The 22,418-nt window shown below is 35.6% G+C and overlaps 1 protein-coding gene across 4 annotated transcripts in view; it reads right to left on the bottom strand.

The window, feature by feature from the left end:
* Positions 1 to 22,418, bottom strand: part of CEP112 (centrosomal protein 112) — a 298,077-nt gene that overhangs the window by 252,733 nt on the left and 22,926 nt on the right. For 3 of the 4 annotated variants that reach the window (XM_059670060.1, XM_059670063.1, XM_059670064.1), the window contains 5 exons: positions 21,527 to 21,583; positions 14,801 to 14,891; positions 12,953 to 13,030; positions 4,519 to 4,566; positions 4,178 to 4,255 (listed from right to left, as the gene is read on the bottom strand). In XM_059670060.1, the coding sequence (XP_059526043.1) occupies positions 4,178 to 4,255; positions 4,519 to 4,566; positions 12,953 to 13,030; positions 14,801 to 14,891; positions 21,527 to 21,583 (352 nt within the window). The remainder of the gene's footprint in view (positions 1 to 4,177; positions 4,256 to 4,518; positions 4,567 to 12,952; positions 13,031 to 14,800; positions 14,892 to 21,526; positions 21,584 to 22,418) is intronic. The other variant, XM_059670062.1, reaches the window with a different exon arrangement.

The raw sequence follows: 22,418 nt of genomic DNA, 5'->3' as shown, positions 1-22,418 counted from the left end.
ATATTTCCCCCAAATCTATGACTTTTCTATTGGTCTTGTTTATAACATACTTTACCATACAAAACCTTTTATTTCAGTTGGTTAAATATTTCTATAATTTTCTTTATAGTTTCTGGATTTGGAAAGGTTGAGGGTTAGAAAGGTCTTCCAATTCCTAGATTTTTGGGGGGGCAAGATTTTTGTGTTGTTTTGAAACTTTTTGATTGGGAATTTGTAGGTAAGTTTTTAGTACATCCAAAATTCATGTTTGTTTTTGTTTTTAGAGGATGAAGATCCAGTTTTACTTTCTCCAGGTAAATGAAAAGTTATACCAGCATCATTTATTAAATGTCTTTTCTCAATGTATTAATAAACTTGGTTATTAAATTTTTTTTACTGGGACTTATTTCTTATAATGTCCTTTTGGTTTTGCTGTCAGGGTCTCCCCTATAAAATGAGTCAAGAAGCATTCCCTTCTCTATGATCTCAAAAAATATCTGTAATATTGGAATTAGTTCTTCCTTAAATAAATTATATAAATATGCACTTATAAAGGGAAGCAGGACACAAAAGAATATATAAAATTTAGTTCTAGTTATATGAAGTTCAAAATCTACTACAATAAAAATATTTTCATTTTTAAGGATGCAGGAATTGGTGGTAAAATCAACTTTAAAAACAAAGGAGGGAAATTATCATCAGAAAAATCAGAATTGTAGTCACTTCTAGGGAAGACTGAAGAGAGTTATGATGGGGAGGGCCAGACAGCAAACTTTTGGGATATTGGCCATGATCTAATCCTTGCCTGTTTACAATGGTATTCCTTGGTATAATTATTTATTATATGTTGTGAGATTTTGTATATCTGAATGCTACATTCACAACTGTTTTAAAATATCAGTTCTTTCTTTTTTTTAAAATATATTTTATGGATTTTTTTACAGAGAGGAAGGGAGAGAGATAGAGAGCTAGAAACATCGATGAGAGAGAAACATCGATCAGCTGCCTCCTGCATATCTCCTACTGGGGATGTGCCCGCAACCCAGGTACATGCCCTTGACTGGAATCGAACCTGGGACCTTTTAGTCCGCAGGCCGACGCTCTATCCACTGAGCCAATCCGGTTTCGGCCAGTTCTTTCATTTATTATGTCAATGACTATGGATTTAATTATCTTGGATTTATTTAAATTCTGCATTAAAATAAAGGGGGAAAATGCCTACTTGGCATTACACGCAAGAAAGAAGCAACATCCCTTCTAAGGCAATAGGTAGGAACATTCAATATGGGTGGTGAGGTTCAAAGGAAATGTTCTATTTTATTTCACAAAAGAGCAATTTCTACCATCTGCTCTCTAAAAATTGATGGTTGCTCTGAAAATTTATCTCCCTCATTGTGTTGTCTCTTCTTGCACTTTCAGTGACAACAGTTTTCCAAACATCTTAATCTATGTCAGAAATCTTTTTAAGGATACTAAAAAAAACCCAACCCACTGCTTGATGACGCTCAGTGTCACACAATCCTGTGATGTGGCTATCACAGGAAATGTGTCACCAATTACAAAGGCAAACAAGTCAAAGTATGTTTGTGAGTGTAGACTAGAGTTAAAATAAAGGATGGCTATCACTGAGCATATGTTTTCTCACAATGCCGCAAATAAACTGAAAATGTAAAGAACATCTTAAAATATTTTGTAGGTGTATTTTTAGCCACCAAAACAAAACTACTATAATTCTTTAACCCTAATAAAATAATACTGCAAATATTACCCATTTAACATCTATGTATTTTCCACACAATTATAAACTTTAAGTGGAAGTTGTATTTTATAAAGTTTGATTTCTAAAGGTTAACTATTTTAGGACTCTAAAATTTCAACAGAATTAAATCCTTTACTAACTGCTTCATGATCCAGATAAATTCTGTGAGGTATTATTCATTACTCCAAAGAAATATTTGGAGATGCATATAAAGACAGAGATATAAAGATATTCTTCCCAGAGGTATTTATGTTATTGAAAATTATAAACAATCTCAATACCTAACAATAGGAATAAGTTCACATAAGTAGGCGTATATCCATAATCTATATATATAAAAGCCTAAGCGACCAAATGACCAGTCGACTGGTCGCTATGACACACACTGATCACCAGGGGATGCTCAACGCACAGGATCGGGCTCCCTCCTGTTTGGAATGAGCCTGCAGGGATCAGGCTCCCTCCTGTCTGGATCGGGCCTGAGGGGATCAGGCTCCCTCCTGTCTGGATCTGACCTGCAGGGATCGGGCCAAAACCAGCTATCCGACATTCCCTGAAGGGTCCTGGATTGCAAGAGGGCGCAGGCCAGGCCGAGGGACCCCACCAGTGCACGAAATTCATGCACCAGGCCTCTAGTATGAAATATAATATAGACATTAAAAATAGATGCTTGGGAGCAATATTTAATAGCATGAGAAATACTTGAAATATATAAAACTATATATATGCATATATATATATGCATATATATATATATATATATATATACACACACACACACACACACATATATATCTCAAATTTCTAAGAAAAAATATTTTAAGGACACAATGAAAATCTAAAAGATAATACAATAACATTTTACCACTGTTTTTATTTCCAGGTGTTAATTTTATACGTGATTTTATTCCCTTCTTTACATATGTCTATAATTTCCAAAATTTCTTCAATAAAAATCCACATAAGCTATTTTAAACTCATAAATACTACTTTAAAAGAAAGTAGAAACTAAGATAGTTCACACACTGAAGACACTCAACATATACTTTCAAATATTTTAGGATGAAGAAAACATTTTTTCAAATAAGTCAGAAATGACTATGTAATTGCACAAGGGTTATTTTAGCCAAAATGTACACAGACTGTATTTTAAGATATAGAGTAAGTTGATGTTTACATGCAAACTTCTCAATGATGTTAAAATATTTTTATAGTATGCCAAAAAGAAAAACAAAAACATAAGGGTGTGGAAAAAATAAAACCACACACATTTAAAAAAGAATCTCTGATGCAACACATGGTAACTGTAAATATTTTTTCTTTCAACACATATGTGGGTAGCATTGGTATGCTTACCCCTGACCCAAAATGTCATCATAGAGATATTATTACATGAAAGACCAAAAATATTTCAAAAAGCCACCACTTCCTTTCAATTATTTTATTTATTCTATGATAAACAGCCTCAACAGTAAAAAATAGTACAAAATAAAAGGAAAAATGGTTGGAAATGACTTGGAATGACTTGCAAAAATAATTGACAGTTATTGAAAAGGAAGAAATTCATATCAAGAGCTCAAAAGGAGGTGCATCTGAATATAAGAAGTATTACCCTCAAAAAAGATTTTTAAAATATAATTTCTTTTTATTTCAGCATATTTTTTGAACACTAGGATTGCATTACAGAAAAAAGCATGCTGCATGCCTTAAATTGGAGCTACAAAACAACAGACAGAATATTACTGAGTTGAAACTTATATAATTTGATTAGCCAATGTCACCCCATATAAATTCAATAAGAAAAGAATGTTACTGAGATCAGCAGTAATAATTATACCAAGTAGACTTTTTTTTTTAAGAGCCCTCTTCCTCCACCACCAACAAAAAAAATAAGCTTTTATGTTCATGATATTGTTTTAAATATCTAAGAAAAAAGTCAATGCTTTTTGTGATAGTTTATAAATAGAGTGGTAAGAAAACTTTATAAATTGAAAATAACCAAATTGAAATTAAATTTGAGAAATTCTTAAAAGTATCCATGCCTAGCTGGAGTGGCTCAGTGGTTGAGTGTCCAACTATGAACCTATAGCTGGGAATCGTCACAGTTAGATTCCCAGTCATGGCACATGCCCAGGTTGCAGGCTCAGTCCCCAGTGGAGGGCATGCAGAAGGCAGCCAGTTGATCAATGATTCTCTCTCATCATTGATGTTTCTATCTCTCTCTCCCTCTCCCTTCCTCTCTGAAATCAATAAAAAAAATTTTTTTTTAAAAAATAGAAAGACAAACCCTGCCCACCCTACATCATTACTTCATCTGTGTACCAAAGACAACCTTTTCCTACCATGCATCATTATTCTAACTAAACCTGAAACCTCATATTATACAAAATATAAAAATAGTGTCAATAATTAGGCATATAAAAAATATGTCAGTCCTACCTCTTTCTCATGCATTCGAGAGAGTAAATGATCCTCATGGAAACTGCTAGATTTTCTCAGGCTGAATTTTGGAGTCATCTGTTGAATGAGTACGAGTTATTCAATACTTTTTCAGGCATGGTTTATCCTAAACACCCAACTAAACTTCTAAATTGCCTAAAGTTCATGCCAAAATGATGCCAATACTGGAGAAAAAAAATCATTTATCCACTTCCAAGTGATAGGATTCATAAGACAATTATGCTTTATAATGTGGACCTAGAGTATTTTCTGTAAATGACTTGATTATTTTATTTAAAAATATCTGTCCATAGGAAAAGTCCAAGGGAATTCTCACCTACCAGAGAAACCGGGATAGGCTTCTGTCTCAGGTACCGAGGATTTTCTATCTGAAATTTTAAAAATAAGGACTTATCAATTTTTGAGCTTTAATTATTATTTGATAAAATATAGAATTAAGCTGCTTTATGAAATTGTTTTCTATATGTCTTAATTATTTAGCTTGTTTTTTAGAATGGCTATTGCATAATCCATTTTTAGTGGCCCACTAACAAATGAAATATAAAACAAAATCTCTGCAGACACAATTGTACTTTCATGATCCTCTTGCAGCCTATGCTTTTGAATAGTCTCAATATTGTAAAAATGCCAATTCTCATTAACTTGATGAAGTGACCAAGTTTACCCAAACCAATATCTAAGTAGGGTTTTTTGAAAACTTAAGAAGCTTATTATAAAATGTGCATAAATAAATAAAGGGACAAGAAGGAAGACAAACCTGAAGAAAAAGATCAAGGTGGTGTGACATAAGAAAACTACAACAATGAAGATAAGTCAATGGAACTATGAAGTACCAGAAACTCAAATACATATGAGCATATTGTTCATGAAAGATATAGCATTGCAAATTATTGAGAAAATTAGGATGTGTGCAACAAGTGGAAGAAAATAAGATCAGATCCCTTCCTCACACCATATATAATAAATTTCCAATGGATTAAATACTTATAATTAAAAGCAGAACTTTCAGAAGATGATCTAGAAGATGACTTTATGGGGCTTTGTAATAGAGAAGATTTCTTTAAAAAGAAACCAAAAAAAGCATAAGCAAAAAAATTTAATAAATTTGACCATTTTAAATAAGAACTTATCTCCAAAAAATATCTCATAAATAAAATGAAAAGAGAAGCCATAAATTAGGAGAAGATGTTTGCATGAATGCTTTGTCTCTAAAATGTATAAAGAAGGTATTTAAAATTTTAAAAAGAACAACCCATTAGGAAAAAAATGGGAAAAACTTGAGACACGTTTCACTGATGAAGAAATTTGAATGACTAACAAACATGAAAATATGCTCAATCTTTTTATTTTAAAAAATGTAAAGTAATACCACAATGTGATGGTATTTTACCACCACCAGACTGGCATACATTAAAAATTTAACAATTAGAGTGTTCCAGATGTGGAGCACTTCCAGTGGGTGTATGAATGAGTATATTTACTTTGGGGAACATTCATTAAGTAAAGACAATAAAATCCACTGAAATATCATACCAGAGAAAGAGGTATATTCTTTAGCAAATAACACTGTACTATATATACTTGGCTGTTTTAAAAATAGAGGCAGCAAAGGTTCAACAGGCAGCAAAGTGCACTCGATAAGTATTTATTGTTTGAAGGTGTACATATGAAAACTAACTAACTATTCTCTATTTTCAGAATAGAGAAAACCCGCATAGAAAGTAAGTTCTTCAAAGACACGTGTAAATCTGAAAATACATAACCTCTAATTCATGAAGGAGAATTAAATTTAAGGGGAAAAATAAAGGAAGAAGAAAGCAGGGAATTCTCAAAGATGTTCAAGCTCTAATTAACCTTAAAATTTAAAACCAAAAGCCAAGAAAACCATTTGTGACTTATTTTTACTCCACTCTACATTTACAAGCAGGATACAAAATACTGGTTTAGCTGACTACAATGTGGCCTTTCAACTACGCAATAACTCCTAATTCATGTTCTTCATCTTTAAAAGCCATTAAACACGGAAGTTAAGGACTCACTCTGTTATCATAAATTTCATTTTTCCAATGGACCAAGAAAATAGAAAAAAATAAAAAGAGAAAATTTATTCTAGTATTTAAAAGCAACAACAAATACTGTGAACAAGGACAAATCTGTTGTTGTTATTCATTCACAATACACTGAGTTTGTCTCATGACCACTTTTAATATGTAATGAGAATTATTCATAGCAAAGCATGTTCTTGAGTCTATTTGGGAAAAAGAGCACTCTACTTTTATAACAGCAGCCAGATGTGCTTTGAAGTTAAATGTTCCCACTTTGTAATCCACAGCAACAGGGACTTGAAGCAATCTGTAAACAGTCTTAACATTTACTTCTTCATGCTCTTTTAGAAAACTTCTTGTTCTCTCATAATACCTCAAGAAAGAACACCACAATAAAGAGTGTCCAAAATGGGAGATAAAAAGGACTTACGTGAAATACTAAAGTCTAACAAAATATTATACAGAAAGCAAAGCTAAAAATAATTAAGTTCCAATAGCATGAGTAAACCACATGACCGAACATTTCTTGGTTAAAAAGCAAATAGAATCACAATAATAAAATATAGAATAAGTTAAACTAAACATAAGAACAGACATCTGAATGCTCTCTAATCAAAGCTGGCTTTGACGTTTTATTTTGTTTAGTTCTTTAGCAGATTCATTTGTTTGGTTACAAAGGGTTCTGTCAATTTGTTTCTTCAAATTATTCGCAATTTGGTCAAACTCACCAAATACCCCTTTACAAACTAATGTTAATCAAATAGAGATGTGTATGGTTCCAGAAAAATAGAAAGACATTTTATATGGTAGTTTGGCTGTCTTAGAGGAAAGGACATTAACAGAATAGATACAACACCCCCTAAAACAAATGTTTTTAAGCCATAGCATCAGTCAGAAAAGCTGCCAAAACTCTTGCATAAAATAAGCTCATTCCTCAATGTTAAATCAATTACGCTCCAAAATAATGTTTTTTAAGTCAATATTTTGGAACTTGGAAAACATTTTTCACAGAAATAATACTACAAATTGAGGCTCATTCACTGGTTTACTCACATTTCAACAAACATTTAATGAGCACAAATAAAATACAAATATCAAGACACAGTCCATTGACACAAGGAAAAGCTAAGTAAGCCAAAGAACAGAATAGAAACAGACATGTCCTGTCACCTGATTTATGAGACAAATAATACTGCAGTGCAGCTGGAAAAGAATAGTCTTCTCAATAAATGGAACTGTTCAAGTGACAAAAACAAATCTAACTCTATATCTTACAATATACAATACTATCTCCAGATGGTATGTAGATCTAAATAGAAAAAATAAAATAATAGTGCTACTAGAAGAAAACATAGGAGAATATCTTCAGGACATTAAGATAGTCAAAGATCTTATAGAACCCAAAGAGCACTAAATATAAAATGATAAGATGAGAAAATGAACTGCATTAAAATTTTAAGTTTCTATTCATCAAAGACACCAGAAAGAGGATGAAGAAAAGCAACAAAGTGAAAGAAAATATTTATAACACTATATTCCAAAAGGACTCTAATTCAGGATAGATACAAAGTTCATACATATTGATAAGAAAAAGGCTAACAACTCAACAGGAAAATTGGCAAAGCCTAAAATAGACACTTCAGTCTGAGAGACTATCCAAACTGTCAATAAACATATTAAAAAGCATCTAACTTTGTAAGTCATCAGAAAATGCATGTTAAAACACACACAATGCAATGTCAGTAACCACTCTTGAGAATCCTATCTAATAAAGAAGGAATATGCAAATTGACCACCACACCATCACAAATATGGTGGCGCCCATAGCCACAAGATGGTGGCACCCAGTCCCTCAGCCCCGCCAGAGTGCCCCAGTCCTTTCAGCCCTGCTGGGGGTGGCAGCAAGGGGGACAGCAGGCACATGTTGCGGCCGGATCCACCCTCAGCCCCCCAGCCGCCCAGGACCGGCCCAAGGCACAGGCAAGCCTCGGATGTCGGCTGCCCAGCCACCCTGGGCCGCCCGAGGCTCAAGTAACCAGGGCCGGCCAACGCTTGCGCTGCCGGCAGTGGCAGCAGCAGAGGTGTGATGGGGGCATCGCCTTCCCCTGATGGCCGGGTCGCCTCCCGCCCCTGAGGACTTCTGGACTGTGAGCAGGCCGGGCTAAGGTACTCCCCATCCAGTGCATGAATTTTCATGCACCAGGCCTATAATCTATATATATAAAAGGCTAATATGCAAAGTCTCCCTGCGTGAGTTAGACTGGGAGTTTCATCACTCACTATAACGTGCGCTGACCAACAGGGGCTGGCGTGGAACAAAGGAAGGCCCTGGCCGGGAGCCGGCAGCTGGGAAAGGGAAGCCCTGGCTGGCAGCCGGAAGGCCCCGATCGGCCCTGATCGCCGGCCAGGCCAAGGGACTATGCCTGTGCATGGGTTTCATGCACTGGGCCTCTAGTAGCTACATATTTTTAATTAAAAATAATTAACTGACACCCAACTGGCATGGCTCAGTGGTTGACCATCGATCTATGAGCCAGGAGGTCATGGTTTGATTACCAGTCAGGGCACATTCCCTAGGTTGCTGGCTCAATCCATAGTGTGGGGCATGCAGGAGGCAACCGATCAATGATTCTCTCTCATCATTGATGTTTTTATCTTTCCCTCTCCCTTCCTTTCTGAAATGAATAAAAATATATATTTTTAAAAATAATAATAATTAACTGATGACACCAAGTACTGAATAGGAACTGACACACACTGCTGATGAGGATCAAAGTGGCACAAGCATTCTAGAAAATGATTTGGCAGTATCTACTGTATCAATTGGCTTTTTGCCGCATAACAGATCACTCAAACCTTTGTGGCTTCAAACTACAACCACTGGATTTAGCTCCCAATCCTATGGGTCGGCACTTTGGGCAGCCCCTCCACTGGACGGTTCATCTCACTAGAGTGACGGCAGCCCTGGGTGACCAAATAGAACAGTTCTCAGTGGCCACAGTGACAAAGGCACAGTGAGTAGAATCACCAGGCCTCCCACATTCCTCCCAGAGAGAGTAAGGGAGCAACTCCAGTTGCTGATGCCGTGCAGGTGCTCCCTTGACCACAATGGGGCGGTTCACCCTTCATGATAGACCCGGGGTGCTGTCCACCTTCCAGAACTCCCTGAGGGGTCTGGAGAAGACACTCCTGCTGACCTCACCCTGCTCCTTCCCCCCACTTCCTGTCCTGAAAGCTCTCCCTGCACAAACCCCCCATCCTGGGTCCTGGTCTCTCAGCTGTGCTTCCAGGGACCTAGGGGGTCCACTCAGAGTCCTTGCTGTTCCTTTGCTCCTGGTGGGAGTGAGGCTCTGCAGTCAGCGCAGGACCCAGGATGGGAACTGGAATGAAAAGCCCAAGAAAGTCCTCCCTATGGCCCCTCACCCCATCCTCAGAAATAAGATTTATATAAAGAGAGTTACGCATGAAACATATATAATAAAGTACATTAACAAAGCAAGAAAGGTTTCCAAAAACTAAAGGTTAAAAAGGTTAAAGAGTAAGAAAAAATAATACAGGAGGAAAATTTTAATTGCTAGTCTTAGTATATAAATCTCTACTTGAAATACGTATTCCTAGAAAAAAATATTAACACACTCCTGGAAAAAGAAAGAATAATGATATTTTTAACATAAACTAGAAAATTCAAATACCAGAACTTCTAATGCATCAAAATGAAAGTATTGACAATCACACTAGAAATATAAAAAACTTACCTTTGTATAGAGCACAAAAATTAACCAGCTATTAACTGATCATTCAAAAGAAGAAAGGAAAAAACATTCCGTGGCACATTCTCATACAAACTAAAACCAAAGCAAAATCTAAGCCTTTAATACACTGGACACTTGAATTATTCTACTGTGATCAAGAGATACATAGCTCAGCCTGATTAATGCATGTATGTTATAAATATATAAAAATACAAGACTTTCATATTTTATACTGTTAGTGCATTCTTTGAACAATAAAAATGTGAAACAAAACCCCAGGCAGGCCTAGTCTTAAGGCATTACCTCAAAATATTTTAGATGCTTTCTTTTCATTTTATTATACATTGAAAATTTTAATCCTCCGAACAGTTACTAGTAAGTAATCGTGAAAAGTCTTCCATGTGCTAAGAAATGTACATCAGAAGTTTCAAATAGCTGAGGGCAAAGGCAAGTTTAAAAGGCTCAGAATTTTGTTTTTCACTTTGATTTTGCCTTCTGGCAAAAAGAATTTGTCTTTCAGAGGGATTTCCTGTGCTCTTCTCCCATGCTAGTAACTTAGACCACTTCTCCAACACCCTCAAACATGAAAATGTTTTTCTTTTGACTATTCCCCTCATGATCGGTTCTGTTTCTCCCTTCTCTGTCATTAATGTACTCCACAATCACTAAGATTCATGTAGCTTAAATTCTTATCCCTTTCCCTGCCCTCCAATCATGGCCACTGCCTGAGCCAAGCATCCTCACTTGTGCTCCCACCCAGCCTCCTCTCTTTAAAGACTAGGGCTGTTCAGCCTCTGGGTACAACTGCCTTTCTAACAGAGTGACTAAGACAGAAGACTCCCGCTCTGAGTCTCATGAAGCTCCAAACTTTGAACTCCCCAATTAATCGTACCATCTCTTCCAACTCCATGAGTCTAAAACAAGCTTTTAAACCCCTAAACTGGATTCTCCCATTGGACAATCAACTAACTGATAAAGAGCCAACATTCCCATTTCCTGAAACCTTTGGGTGCCCTTCTGTGCAGCCTACCAGTCACTAAGCATCCTGTATTTTCTGTGAAACAGGCTTCCTTCCGTGCTTCCATCTCCACTGAAGTCACACTAATGTAGAGTTCATTGCGAACACCTACAAGATGATTGGTTCCCTCTCTCCATTTCTACTCACATCCACCATAACCTTCATAATGCCACCTAGTTGATTTTCCTAAAGCACATTAAGCCCATTATTAGAAAGAAGGGTTTGGGTTTTGAAAAAATAATAATCCCTAATGTCAGTAAGAAGTGAGAGAAATAGACAATCCCATACACTGCTGGTTGGAAAATAAATTGGCATACCCCTTCTGGACCTAAGAAAGCAACTGAATATGTATAAAATGACTCTTGTAAGTAATTTTAGTGCAGTATTACTTATATTAGCAACAAACAGGGAGCAACCTGATGTCCAAAAATAACTGAGTGCTTAAATAAGTTATGGAATATCCATCCAAAAGAAAAATTAGTGCTACCATTAAGATTCATGTTTACAGAACTATTATAAACTTAAACCAAATTTAAAATAGCACATAATAAAATAGTATTTAAATATAACCACAATTTTGTTTAAATTTTAATTTTATAAACACACAGAATAAACGATATATACATAAAACAAAATGTTACATCTCTCAGTGTTATGATTTTAAAACAGCTTACTCCTCTTATTTTCTGTATTTTTCAAATGTTCAAATGAAAAATTATTTTTATAGTAACCAAGCATGAAAAAAATTGTTTTAAACTCCTTTTTATTTCCTCAAAGCATTTTAACAGCATATATGTAAAATGGAATGTTAGGGGATGGCGTAGAAATAAACCTCCTGCCAGTGTGGCTCAGTGGTTGAGCACTGACCAATAAACCAGGAGGTCAGGGTTCAATTCCCTGTCAGGGCACATGCTCAGATTACGGGCTCAATCCTAGCAGGAGGCAGCCGATTGATGATTCTCTCTTATCACTGATGTTTCTATCTCTTTCTCTCTCTCTCTTCCTCTCTGAAATCAATAAAAATATTTTTTTAAAATAAAATAAACCTCCTGGGCTTACTATTGCCTTAAACATAAATGCTAAACTTCTCAATTTAGCATTCAGACCTCCCATGCAGTCCAGCTGCTAACACTACTCCACAATCCCCACATACACCCTAGTACAGTGATGGCAAACCTATGACACGCGTGTCAGAGGTGACACACGAACTCATTTTTTTGGTTGATTTTTCTTTGTTAAATGGCATTTAAATATATAAAATAAATATCAAAAATATAAATCTTTGTTTTACTATGGTTGCAAATATCAAAAAATTTCTATATGTGACACGGCACCAGAGTTAATTTAGGGTTTTTCAAAATGCTGACATGCCGAGCTCAAAAGGTTCGCCATCACTGCCCTAGGATCTAGTCATGACAGTTCACTTACACAGCACCCGTTCTTCATGCCTATTTCTGCCTTGAATTCCTAGCTCTGTCCTCCCCACCCATCCAAGTACATTCATGCTCCCAGCCTTTGCATCTGAAAACTGCTGTTCATGATGGCAGCTCATCCAATGAAGTCTCCCTGACATTTTTTTTCAACCCAAATACCCTTGCTTCTCCAATGCCTCCCTTCCCTCCCCTCCACCACAATATTCTTCTATCTAATTCATTTTGGTATTTTATCATTTACTATCTTAAATTATTATTTTACTATTTATGTGTATGTCTCATTTCCCCAACAATAAAGGCAGCTGGTCAGGGGCAGACTATGTGATGCTTGTTTGTAATGTTATTTCTCTTTCCTGCGCTCACAGTCCTTCTCAGTGTTAATACAGTACTTGACATCTAACATCCAATACTAGTCACTGAATAGAATTAAATTAGTTCAGATGTTTTTTCAAATACTATGATTCTGCCACATGAATATACATACATAAAACAAATACTTGTTTTACCCCAAGATTCCAACTATTAAGGCGAGCTTCAATGTCACTGTCATCCAAAGAAACAGCAGATTTTTTCAATTGAAATTCCTGAAATACAAAAGAGAAAAAGAAGGGATGAAGGAAAGAGGGAAGGAGGGAAGAAATAAAAGAGAAAAGGAAGAAGGTAAATAAGGGAGGGAGAGCAGGGAAAAGGGCGGAGGAAGACGGACAAAATGTGCCATTCAAAGCAGTGAGAACTTTGTGAGCTTTTCTGGTAGTGCTATATTGCCTCAGAGGAAAGGGTTATGTTACAATTGAGCTGGTTTTCAGTTCTAAGTAATGACTGTTTATTACATCTGCTTAGGGCTATGAGATGCCTTCACAATATATTCACACAGTAACTAGATTTCAAAAAAACCATCAAAAGAATATTTTAAAAATTAATCCAGACTCTTCTCTTTAAGTTCTTTTACAGAAAGTTTTAATTGTGGTATACCACAGTAGCTTTAAAGGGGGATGGGGAGACACTTGAAAAGATGAATTATTTATTCTCGTTAAAATTAGTTAACAGGAAAGTTTGTGCTGATGTCCAAGAAGCTCTTTGTTCTTAAATTAATTCTCATTCATACCCTGAATATAAAGAGAAATAGGCTTTGAATTCACATCACAAAAACACAATTACGGTGATTCTTTACTTTTTCAAAAAAGTAGAATTCCATGCTTTTTTTCACCTCCCATGTAATTTATTAAATTGCATATTTATCAAACCAGAGTGAAATTATAATTAACTGAGGACAGCCTAAGATCAGTGCCAAAAATGAACAATGATCCGAAAGCGCTAAAAACTTAGAAAGGTTCATCTGTGTAAAATAACAGTGTATATTCTATAATACAATCAAAAAATTTATTTTGAAATTAAATTTGTTGATACAGTATTTTCATGCTTTCAGAAACCCTCATTAATACAAATAAACCTATTTACCTATGGTCATTTAAGTCATCTGAAGTGATGAAAACAAAAAGTTGTTTGTTATATATTATATTAAAATTTATTATTGCTTCTATCATTGGCCCCCTTTTTATTTTTACGAATAATGAATAAGAATGTCTTAAGAAAATGTACCTGCTTTATTTTGAGTAAATATAATGCTTGATAATAAACCCACAAATATTTAAAATGTGCTCCCCTTAATATTAAAATATTTTTGAAAGTTCCAAATTACCACTGGAGAAAATGCAAGGAGTTATATTCAGAGCAATATGTGCTAAACAGTCAGGCATCACTCGGGATATTCTTGGAACTAAAAGTCTTGCAACCCAAGACAAGTCAGAGTGACACAAAGACCCTAGTAGGCAGGCAAAGTCCTTCCCTTCACACAGCTACCTACAATGCTCATTGGTACCCTGTTCAAACTAAACCTATGTTATTTATGCAATTGATTGCTTCTATTGCAGTTAGATGCAAGAGAGGAATTCATAGGTCAAGATATAAACAGTTCACTTCATCAGAAAGGCAGTGTCTCCTATTTCACTACAAGTTAATCCCAATTTCTTAAGTTTATGACAACTGTTTCATTATTTTTATACATACACTGAAAAAAAAAGTAAAAATATATCTAAAAAATGAATAGCTTTCCAAAGCTATTCTTTGATACACAAGAAAAACAAGAGACTGATTAACATGATGCCTTAGAATTACTGAGGAAGCAGGAGGAACAGTGTGGAATATTCCAAACACACCATTTCTTTGACATCAGGATGCTCACCAAAACTTTCAGTACTTATTTGCTATTTCTAAGTCATTGTTGGAACTTTGATAATATGAAACTAAAAGCTTGTGGAGTTAAAGCAACAAACAGAAGTAGAATCTGATCTTACACAACTCTTTTGGGTAACATGTTGTCCGTCTTCTCTGTAGGTTGGACTCCTAGAATGTGATGTCCTTTGGAGTTTCGCAGTGTACTGTTCCCTATGGACAGACAAACATAGTAACAATCAGAATTGGGGGTATTCGGAGGACATGGGAATTTTCAAATCTAAGCTTACCAAGTTTTCTTGGGATGAGATGATTATTTATATTAACAATGATGTTTCAGTAGCAAAGAAAAAAAATCCAAATAACTTACATTTCTCACATTTTATTTCATTTAAACTATAAATAAGATGTCACCTAAAAGCCACATACTTGCTTACAAACAAATGCGATCTTTAAGTAGGAATATAATAACTACATGCATTTAAAATGTTCTCCTCCATTCACCTTACCCTAAATGTAGGAAGAGAAAAAAATAAAGCATATATTCTTAATTATTTTAAAAGGTTAGCAAGTTTTGTGGAATTCATGTTCAATATGAAGATGAAACCTAAAAATATATAAAATAATGAAACTTTTATGTCTGAAAGTCTGAATTAATTTGGAACCTTGTCAGAAACCACAGATAAATCGAAGTCTTCAATTTAAAAATGCACCATGTCGCCCTGGCCAATGTGGCTCAGTTGGGTGGGCATCATCCTATGCACCAAAAGGTTACTGGTTCAATTCCTAATCAGGGCACATGCCAGGGTTTCATGTGGAGGCAGCCAATCGATCTTTCTCTCCCTCTCCCCTCCCCCGACTCTTTCTCTCCCTCCCTCCCTCCCTCCATCTCTAAAAAGCAATAATAATAATAAAAATTAAATTTAAGTGCACCATGTTAATTCAGGTAAAATATGATAAGTACAACATGTGTAGGAAAAAAAACTTGAACAAAAAGACTTTTCTCCAATGTAAAACACAATATAAAAATACCATTCTCAATATTCTACCCTAGCCTGGTATTCTACTCTACATGTTTACTCACATTGCTTCAATGAAAGTTCCATGACTACAAATATCTGTTCTCTGAACAGCTGCTTCAATATTTGTGAAATGGAAACTAACCGTTATATAATGAATTAAAGTCACTAACTTTCAACCACAAGCCATGTCAGGATTTCCTTCACAAACAGTGAGCTGTACTAAGTATTCCAAAAAGATAAAATAGTAACTCAAGACTACACTGAATGTGTTTTTTGGTAGTAACGCTAATAGAATAACATTCCTTAGACTAGTTACAAAATAATTTAGAATATCTGGGAAAGCTATTTTTAAAAGAGCTATCCGTTTTGTTTTGTATACCCCTACTCAATATCCCACATAGCTAAATAGTTAAAAATAAATGAAAAAAGTAGATAAATATTTTGAAAATAATCTCATAAGCCAATGTGCTAGAGCTGATAGAAGCATTTAATACTCAGTGTGGGAAGAGGCAGCCTGATATATCTAACCAAGCAGTGGCCTGTTCTTCTTTAAGAATAGATTAAACAGTCATAAAAAGGAGCTATACTTAAAAATTGAAAAATGCTTAAATATTAAAAGTAATTCTTCTCATAGAAAATATTAATAAAAAGAAGAACTGAAACATTTATTGGTTTATTACACAGGGTGCATACATAAAACAACACAGCCTTCTACCTCACTTGTAGCATCCTCTGTACCAATCTTCCTCTTTCTCATCACAATAAATTTTCAAAATAAGTTATTGGGCCAATGCCCTGACCATATACTCTTCCATCAGCAAGTTGCCTTCCACTCACCCTGAAAGTGCTGTATGTAAAGTCATCAACGATCTCCTAGTTGCTCAAGCAAATGAGGCATTAACGTCCTTATCCTCCCTAGTTAATCTCACCAAGGCATGAGGGACAGTTTTAAAGCTGCCATGTTCATTGGCTCCAGAGAACCATTCTTCCCTGGTTCTCTCCTTGGGAAATCTTCATAGAAACCTTCACTAGCTTCCACTCCCTACATCCCATACCAGCTAAAATCCCAGGTGCCTGTGCCTAGTCTTACCTACTTCCCTTTTACATGCTTTCCCTGGACAATTCAATATGCTATTAGTTTTTTAAACAGTAAGAAGTTTGGATTACCAAATTCACATATTCATCCCAATAGCTCGCTCTGCCTCCAACCCCATTACAAATACATGTTAAATAGCCCCACCTCCATTTCAACATGTCCAAAAACAAATGCATCCGATTGCCCCAGAACACGTGCCAACGCAGGCCAAGTGGAGCAGAGGCTTCCTGAGCTAGCTCCAGGTGAAGGCAGCTGAACCAAGGAAAAGAGGAAGGTCAGTATCAGCACTAAAATCTGGCTGGCACAAGAAACTTAGGACATTAGGCCTAGATATTTCATTTCTGGTCACCGAGACTGATTCAAGCTGGTAACACAATTAACTGAAACTGTAAGTAGGTACAAAGGTAGCTCAGAATCACAGAGATGGGGCTGGAGGTCAAGGTGAACAGTGAGACAGAGGATAGAAGGCAAAGCTCAACCCTATAAACCTTCTGAAGGGTAACAGACTAGCAAGCCATGGTGCTCATGAAGACAGCCTACAATTAGTACCGGGGGCGTGATTACAGCGAGCTCATGATTATGGTACTTGGCCAATTAGAAAAGAGGAACTATGGCTTGATTAACCTGAGGGTGCCCGAACTAACAGCCAGAAAAGCTCCAGCACATTATAAGAAGCCCTGACATCAAATGCCTTTTCACTCCTCATAATAGCAAATTGGGTATAGGAAATAGCCATTTTTTCCTTTCACTTTTCCCTAATGCTAAAATATTTCAACAGGAATCCAGAAACATTTGTTCAGCACCTCTGTTGTTCCAAATACTAGAGGAACAGAGACTTTGTCCCTACAAAGAGAAAGAGATAACCAATGACACATATAAGATTTAAAAACCTAAAGAAAGAGCAATCACATGTCCTCCTACAAAAGAAAATGTATTTTTAAAGGTAGAAACTTATAAAATGTATTTTTAATCTGTGCTCTGACTGTGATTCAGGTGAACATTTCAGCTGTAGAAAGGAAATGAACAATCTGTGATCATAAAAATGTGCTTACAAATGAAAAACATGATTATCAAATTGTAAAACCATAATGGAAGAACAGCTGTCTAAATATAGCATAAAATCAAATCAGCAAATTGAACTAGTTCAAAAAGTACCCTAAGAACACAAAGGAGAAAATAAAGGGATGAATATAATAATAATAAGAGCAAATGCAAGAGATAAGGAAGATACATTCAAAATCTTCAATGTCGAAATAACATGAATTCCAGGAGCAAATAAGACAGAAATTTGGAGAATAGGAGTTAAAGATACAGTAGTGACAGTGGCAGTTAAGACTGTGCCAGAGAAGAGCCTAAAAAATAACCCATGACACCACTGTGAGCAAGAACAAAAATGCAATGCCGTGAGAAGGATGGAAACTGAAGGTCTGCCAGGCCCTGGTTCCAGAAACAACCAGAGGCAGCAGGAAGTGTGACTGCAGAGGAGTAGGAGGGAATCAAAGTTCCTCAAAGTAGAGGAATAAAGTCAAACCCACCAGGAAACCAGAGGCAGGGATGGAGTTCCTTGCTCTGAGAGGAAGCGAAAGACCAGTGCGGGTGGTGCTTTGAAAATTATGACTTATAAGAAGCTATATGCCCCAGAAAGGCAAAGAACATAAACACAGCCCCAAAACCAAGGAGTCAGAATGGCTTCATGTGAAAGGGACAGAACATTCAGAATGAAAAGAGGCTTCTGAGTCCCCAAATTCTACAAATGGGAAGCAGGCTAAGAAAACTACTAGGCTTAAAACAAATCACTTCTTATGGTAAAAGAAAGGTAATTCAGAGGGAAAAGCCCAGGCCGTGAAGAACAAACCCAGGAAGAAGCACTAAGCCCTAATCAAGACATAGCTGGCATGGCTCAGTGGTTGAGCATCGACCTATGAACCAGGAGGTCATGGTTAGATTCCCAGTCAGGGCACATGCCCGGGTTGTGGGCTCAATCCCCAGTAGGGAGCATGCAGGAGGCAGCCGATCAATGGTTTTCTCATCATTGATGTTTTTCTCTCTCTCTCCCTCTCCCTTCCTCTCTGAAATCAATAAAAGTATATTGTTAAAGAAACCAAGTAATTTTTTTAAAAAAGGAACAGGCAACAGATAGGATGTCTGGGTAGATTTCAGAATGCTGTAGAACTGTCATTGTATATGTGTTGCACTTTCATTTTCTAAGTGAAGGTCCAGTTCCTCTCTCACCACTGAGTTGCCTATATGGGTGGATGGGGCGGGGGGGGGGGGGGGTCAGAGTAACTTACTCCTTTAGTTCACAGATGTTTAGATTGGAAAAAGCCACACCAAAGAAGCCTTGGCTACACCTCGCTGGATATTATTTTTATTAAGTTTACTGAGATATCACTTAGTTACAATAAAATCTTACCCATTTAAAATGTAGAATTTGATGAGTTTTGACAAATGCATATATGGTATAACCATCACTAAAGAGACAGATTCTATCACACCCCAAAGTTCTCTTGAGCTCCTTTGGAATCAATCTACTCCCTTCTGCAAACCCAGGCAATCGTATTTTGTGGAACCTCAAATACATGGAATCAAAACTATGTACATTTTTGTCTGGCTTATGTAACTGAGGAAAATGTTTCTGAGATTCAGCCATGTTGTTACACATATCAGAAGTTTATTTCATTTTATTGCTGTAGTATTCCAGTACGTGAATGAACCATCACTTGCTTTTTTACTCATATGCTGATGGACATTTAGATTGTCTCCATATTGGGGCTATTATGAATAAATCTTCTATGAATATTCAGGCTCAAATATTTATGTGGACATGCATTTTCATTTCTCTTGACTAAACACCTAGGAATAGAACAAAAAAAAATGCAGAACAATAACATTTTCTTCTATAAAATCTTGATACAATTCATCAAGAAAGCCATGGAGTTTGGAAAGTTATTTGTGAGAAGGTGGTTAATTACAAATTAAATTTCTTTGGTAGAGATAGGGCCACTTACATTTCTAATTTTTTCTTGAGTCAGTAGTGATTTTTGTGTCTTTCAAGAAATATGTCTACTTCATCAAAGTTTCCACTGGTATAGTCATTTATAATATTTTCTTATAATATTAATGCCTGCAGGATCTGTGTGGAGCTTCTTTCACTCATTCCTGATATTGCTAATTTGTGTTTTCTTTCCCTTATTTATCTTTAGTTGTAGCAATTACACCTAACATAAAATCTACCACCTTAACCATTTTTAATATACAGTTCAGTGATTGTAACTACATTCACACTGTTGTGCAACCATCATCACCATCCATCTCCAGAACTTTTTCATCTCACCAAACTGAAACTCTGTAACCTTTTAACAATTAAGTCCCCACTCCCGCTGTCCCCAGCCCCTGGCTACCACCATTCTACTTTCTATGAATTTGACTATTCTAGGAACCTCATATAAGTGCAGTAATACAGTATTTGTCTTTTTGTGACTGGTTCATTTCCCTTAGCATAAAATATTCAAGGTTCATCCATATTGTAACATGTCAGAATTTCCTCCCTTTTTAAGGCTCAAAAATAGTCCATTGTATGTAAATACCACATATTGTTTATCCATTCATCCATTGATGGACATTTGGGATGATTCTGTCTTTGGTCTATTGTGAATATGATGTTATAAACACAGTTGTACACATATCTGTTTAAGTCTCTGTTCTCAATTCTTTTGGATAAGTACCCAGAAGTGGGATTGATTGATTATAAGATAATTCTGTTTTTTTATTTTTTTGAGGAACTACCATACAATTTTCCACAGCAACCATACCATTTTACATTCCCACTAACTATGCACAAGGGTGCCATCCTAGTAGGTGGTATCTCATCATGGTTTTGATTTGCATTTCCAGAATGATTAGTGATGTTTATTTAGCATCTTTTCATATGCCTATTTGCTGTGTGCATATCTTATTTGGAGAAATGTCTATTCAAGTCCTCTGTCCATTTTTTCAACTGGGTTGTTAGTTTCCTTACCGAGTTGTAGGATTCTTTACATATTCTAGGTATCAACCCTTTTTCAGATAGATGATTTGCAAATATTTTCCCCCATTCCATGGGTTGCCTTTTCATTCTGCTGATTGCGTCCTTCGATAAACAAACGTTTTAAATTTTGGTGTAGTCCAGGTTATCTATTTTCTCTTTTGTTGTCTGCACTTTTGGTGTCACAGCCAATTAATCATTGCCAAATGTGTTGTCATAAAGCATTTCTCCTATATTTTCAAGCTTTACACTGAAGATTTGTGTGTCTTGATGTACGCATTATACATTGATTTTAAGTTTACCACAAAACAAAGAATGAATTACAGCTACATTTATTAACTTGGATGAATCGGAAGTATACGAGAGAAAGAAGCGTCAAAATAATATACAGGACATGATTCCACTATATAAAGTTAAAAAATGATAATCACAAAATACAGAACAGTGGAGCTCTCGGGAGAAGGGAAGTGGAGGCAGTAGGGAAAGGACACAGAAGGTCTCCTGGAGTATTGTAATGTGCTATTTCTTGGCTTAAAAGGAAAGGGATGTTTATAATTGTTCTTTAAACTGTATCTGTGCATTTTCATACACATTTTTCAGGTGTGCTTTTCACAGGTGTAAAACACTTTAAGAGTAATACAACTACTGCACCAAAAATGACCAGAACATTAAAATGAGAACTTTAGATTCATGACTTTGCATTCACCTGAGCAGCAGGTAATACTGTTCTATGCCATCTTCAGAACAGTCTTCTATGGCATTGCTAAGTATGAATGAAAAATAAAAATAAATAGCAACAAGTAATAATGCAGGAAAGTATTAAATAATACTGAAAATAAGAAAATGAAAGTTACTTCCAATGACCCACACATATTTATTTTAATTTTTCAAAGGTAACTTTATTAAAAAAAAAAACACACTAAATTTCAAAAAAATAAGAAGCTTCACAAAACTAAAAGTTGACCAGAGATTCATAAACATTTTAAGACTTCATAGTGTTCCCATTTCCTCCTTTAAAATAACACATTTGATTTAAAAAATAAAAACACCTTTAAAAGTCACACATTTAAATCAACACTTATTAATATAACTCTGGTTTAACAGTATAACACTCAGAAAGTACCTTAACTCCCTTAAAATTAAATGTTACAATATATTTATGAGCTGTCATCCTTTTTTGTTTATTAAAAGGACAATTAAAACTGTCCCATATTATAAACTCACAAAAAGAAACTTGCTTGTGAAATAAAAAATACTATTACAAAACCCCACTCATTAAAATATTTTTAGAAGAAAAAATGACTAATTTTGTCAGAAATCCAACTCACTGGGGGGAAAAAGAAAGCCTAAAAGAAATGTAAGACCATTATTTTCAAGCCTATTCCCTCTCAGTTACAATTTGTTACCACTTGACCTTGCCTTGGTAAATATCTAAGAATGATGTTTAATTAGCATTTAATTTAATGATGTTTAATGTTAAAAATTAATGAGTAGCTAAGTGACTTTATAAGTGTGTGAAAGTTATGTTTTATTGATATCCTAAAAAATTGTATCTTATTTCTAGAGCTCACGGTTAAATGTCTAAATAACAGTGTCCA

This window comes from Myotis daubentonii, chromosome 16, assembly GCF_963259705.1.
Source record: "Myotis daubentonii chromosome 16, mMyoDau2.1, whole genome shotgun sequence".
Lineage (NCBI taxonomy): Eukaryota > Metazoa > Chordata > Mammalia > Chiroptera > Vespertilionidae > Myotis > Myotis daubentonii.
The sequence above is the reverse complement of the archived record's forward strand: the minus strand, read 5'-3'. Positions and strand labels throughout refer to the sequence as shown.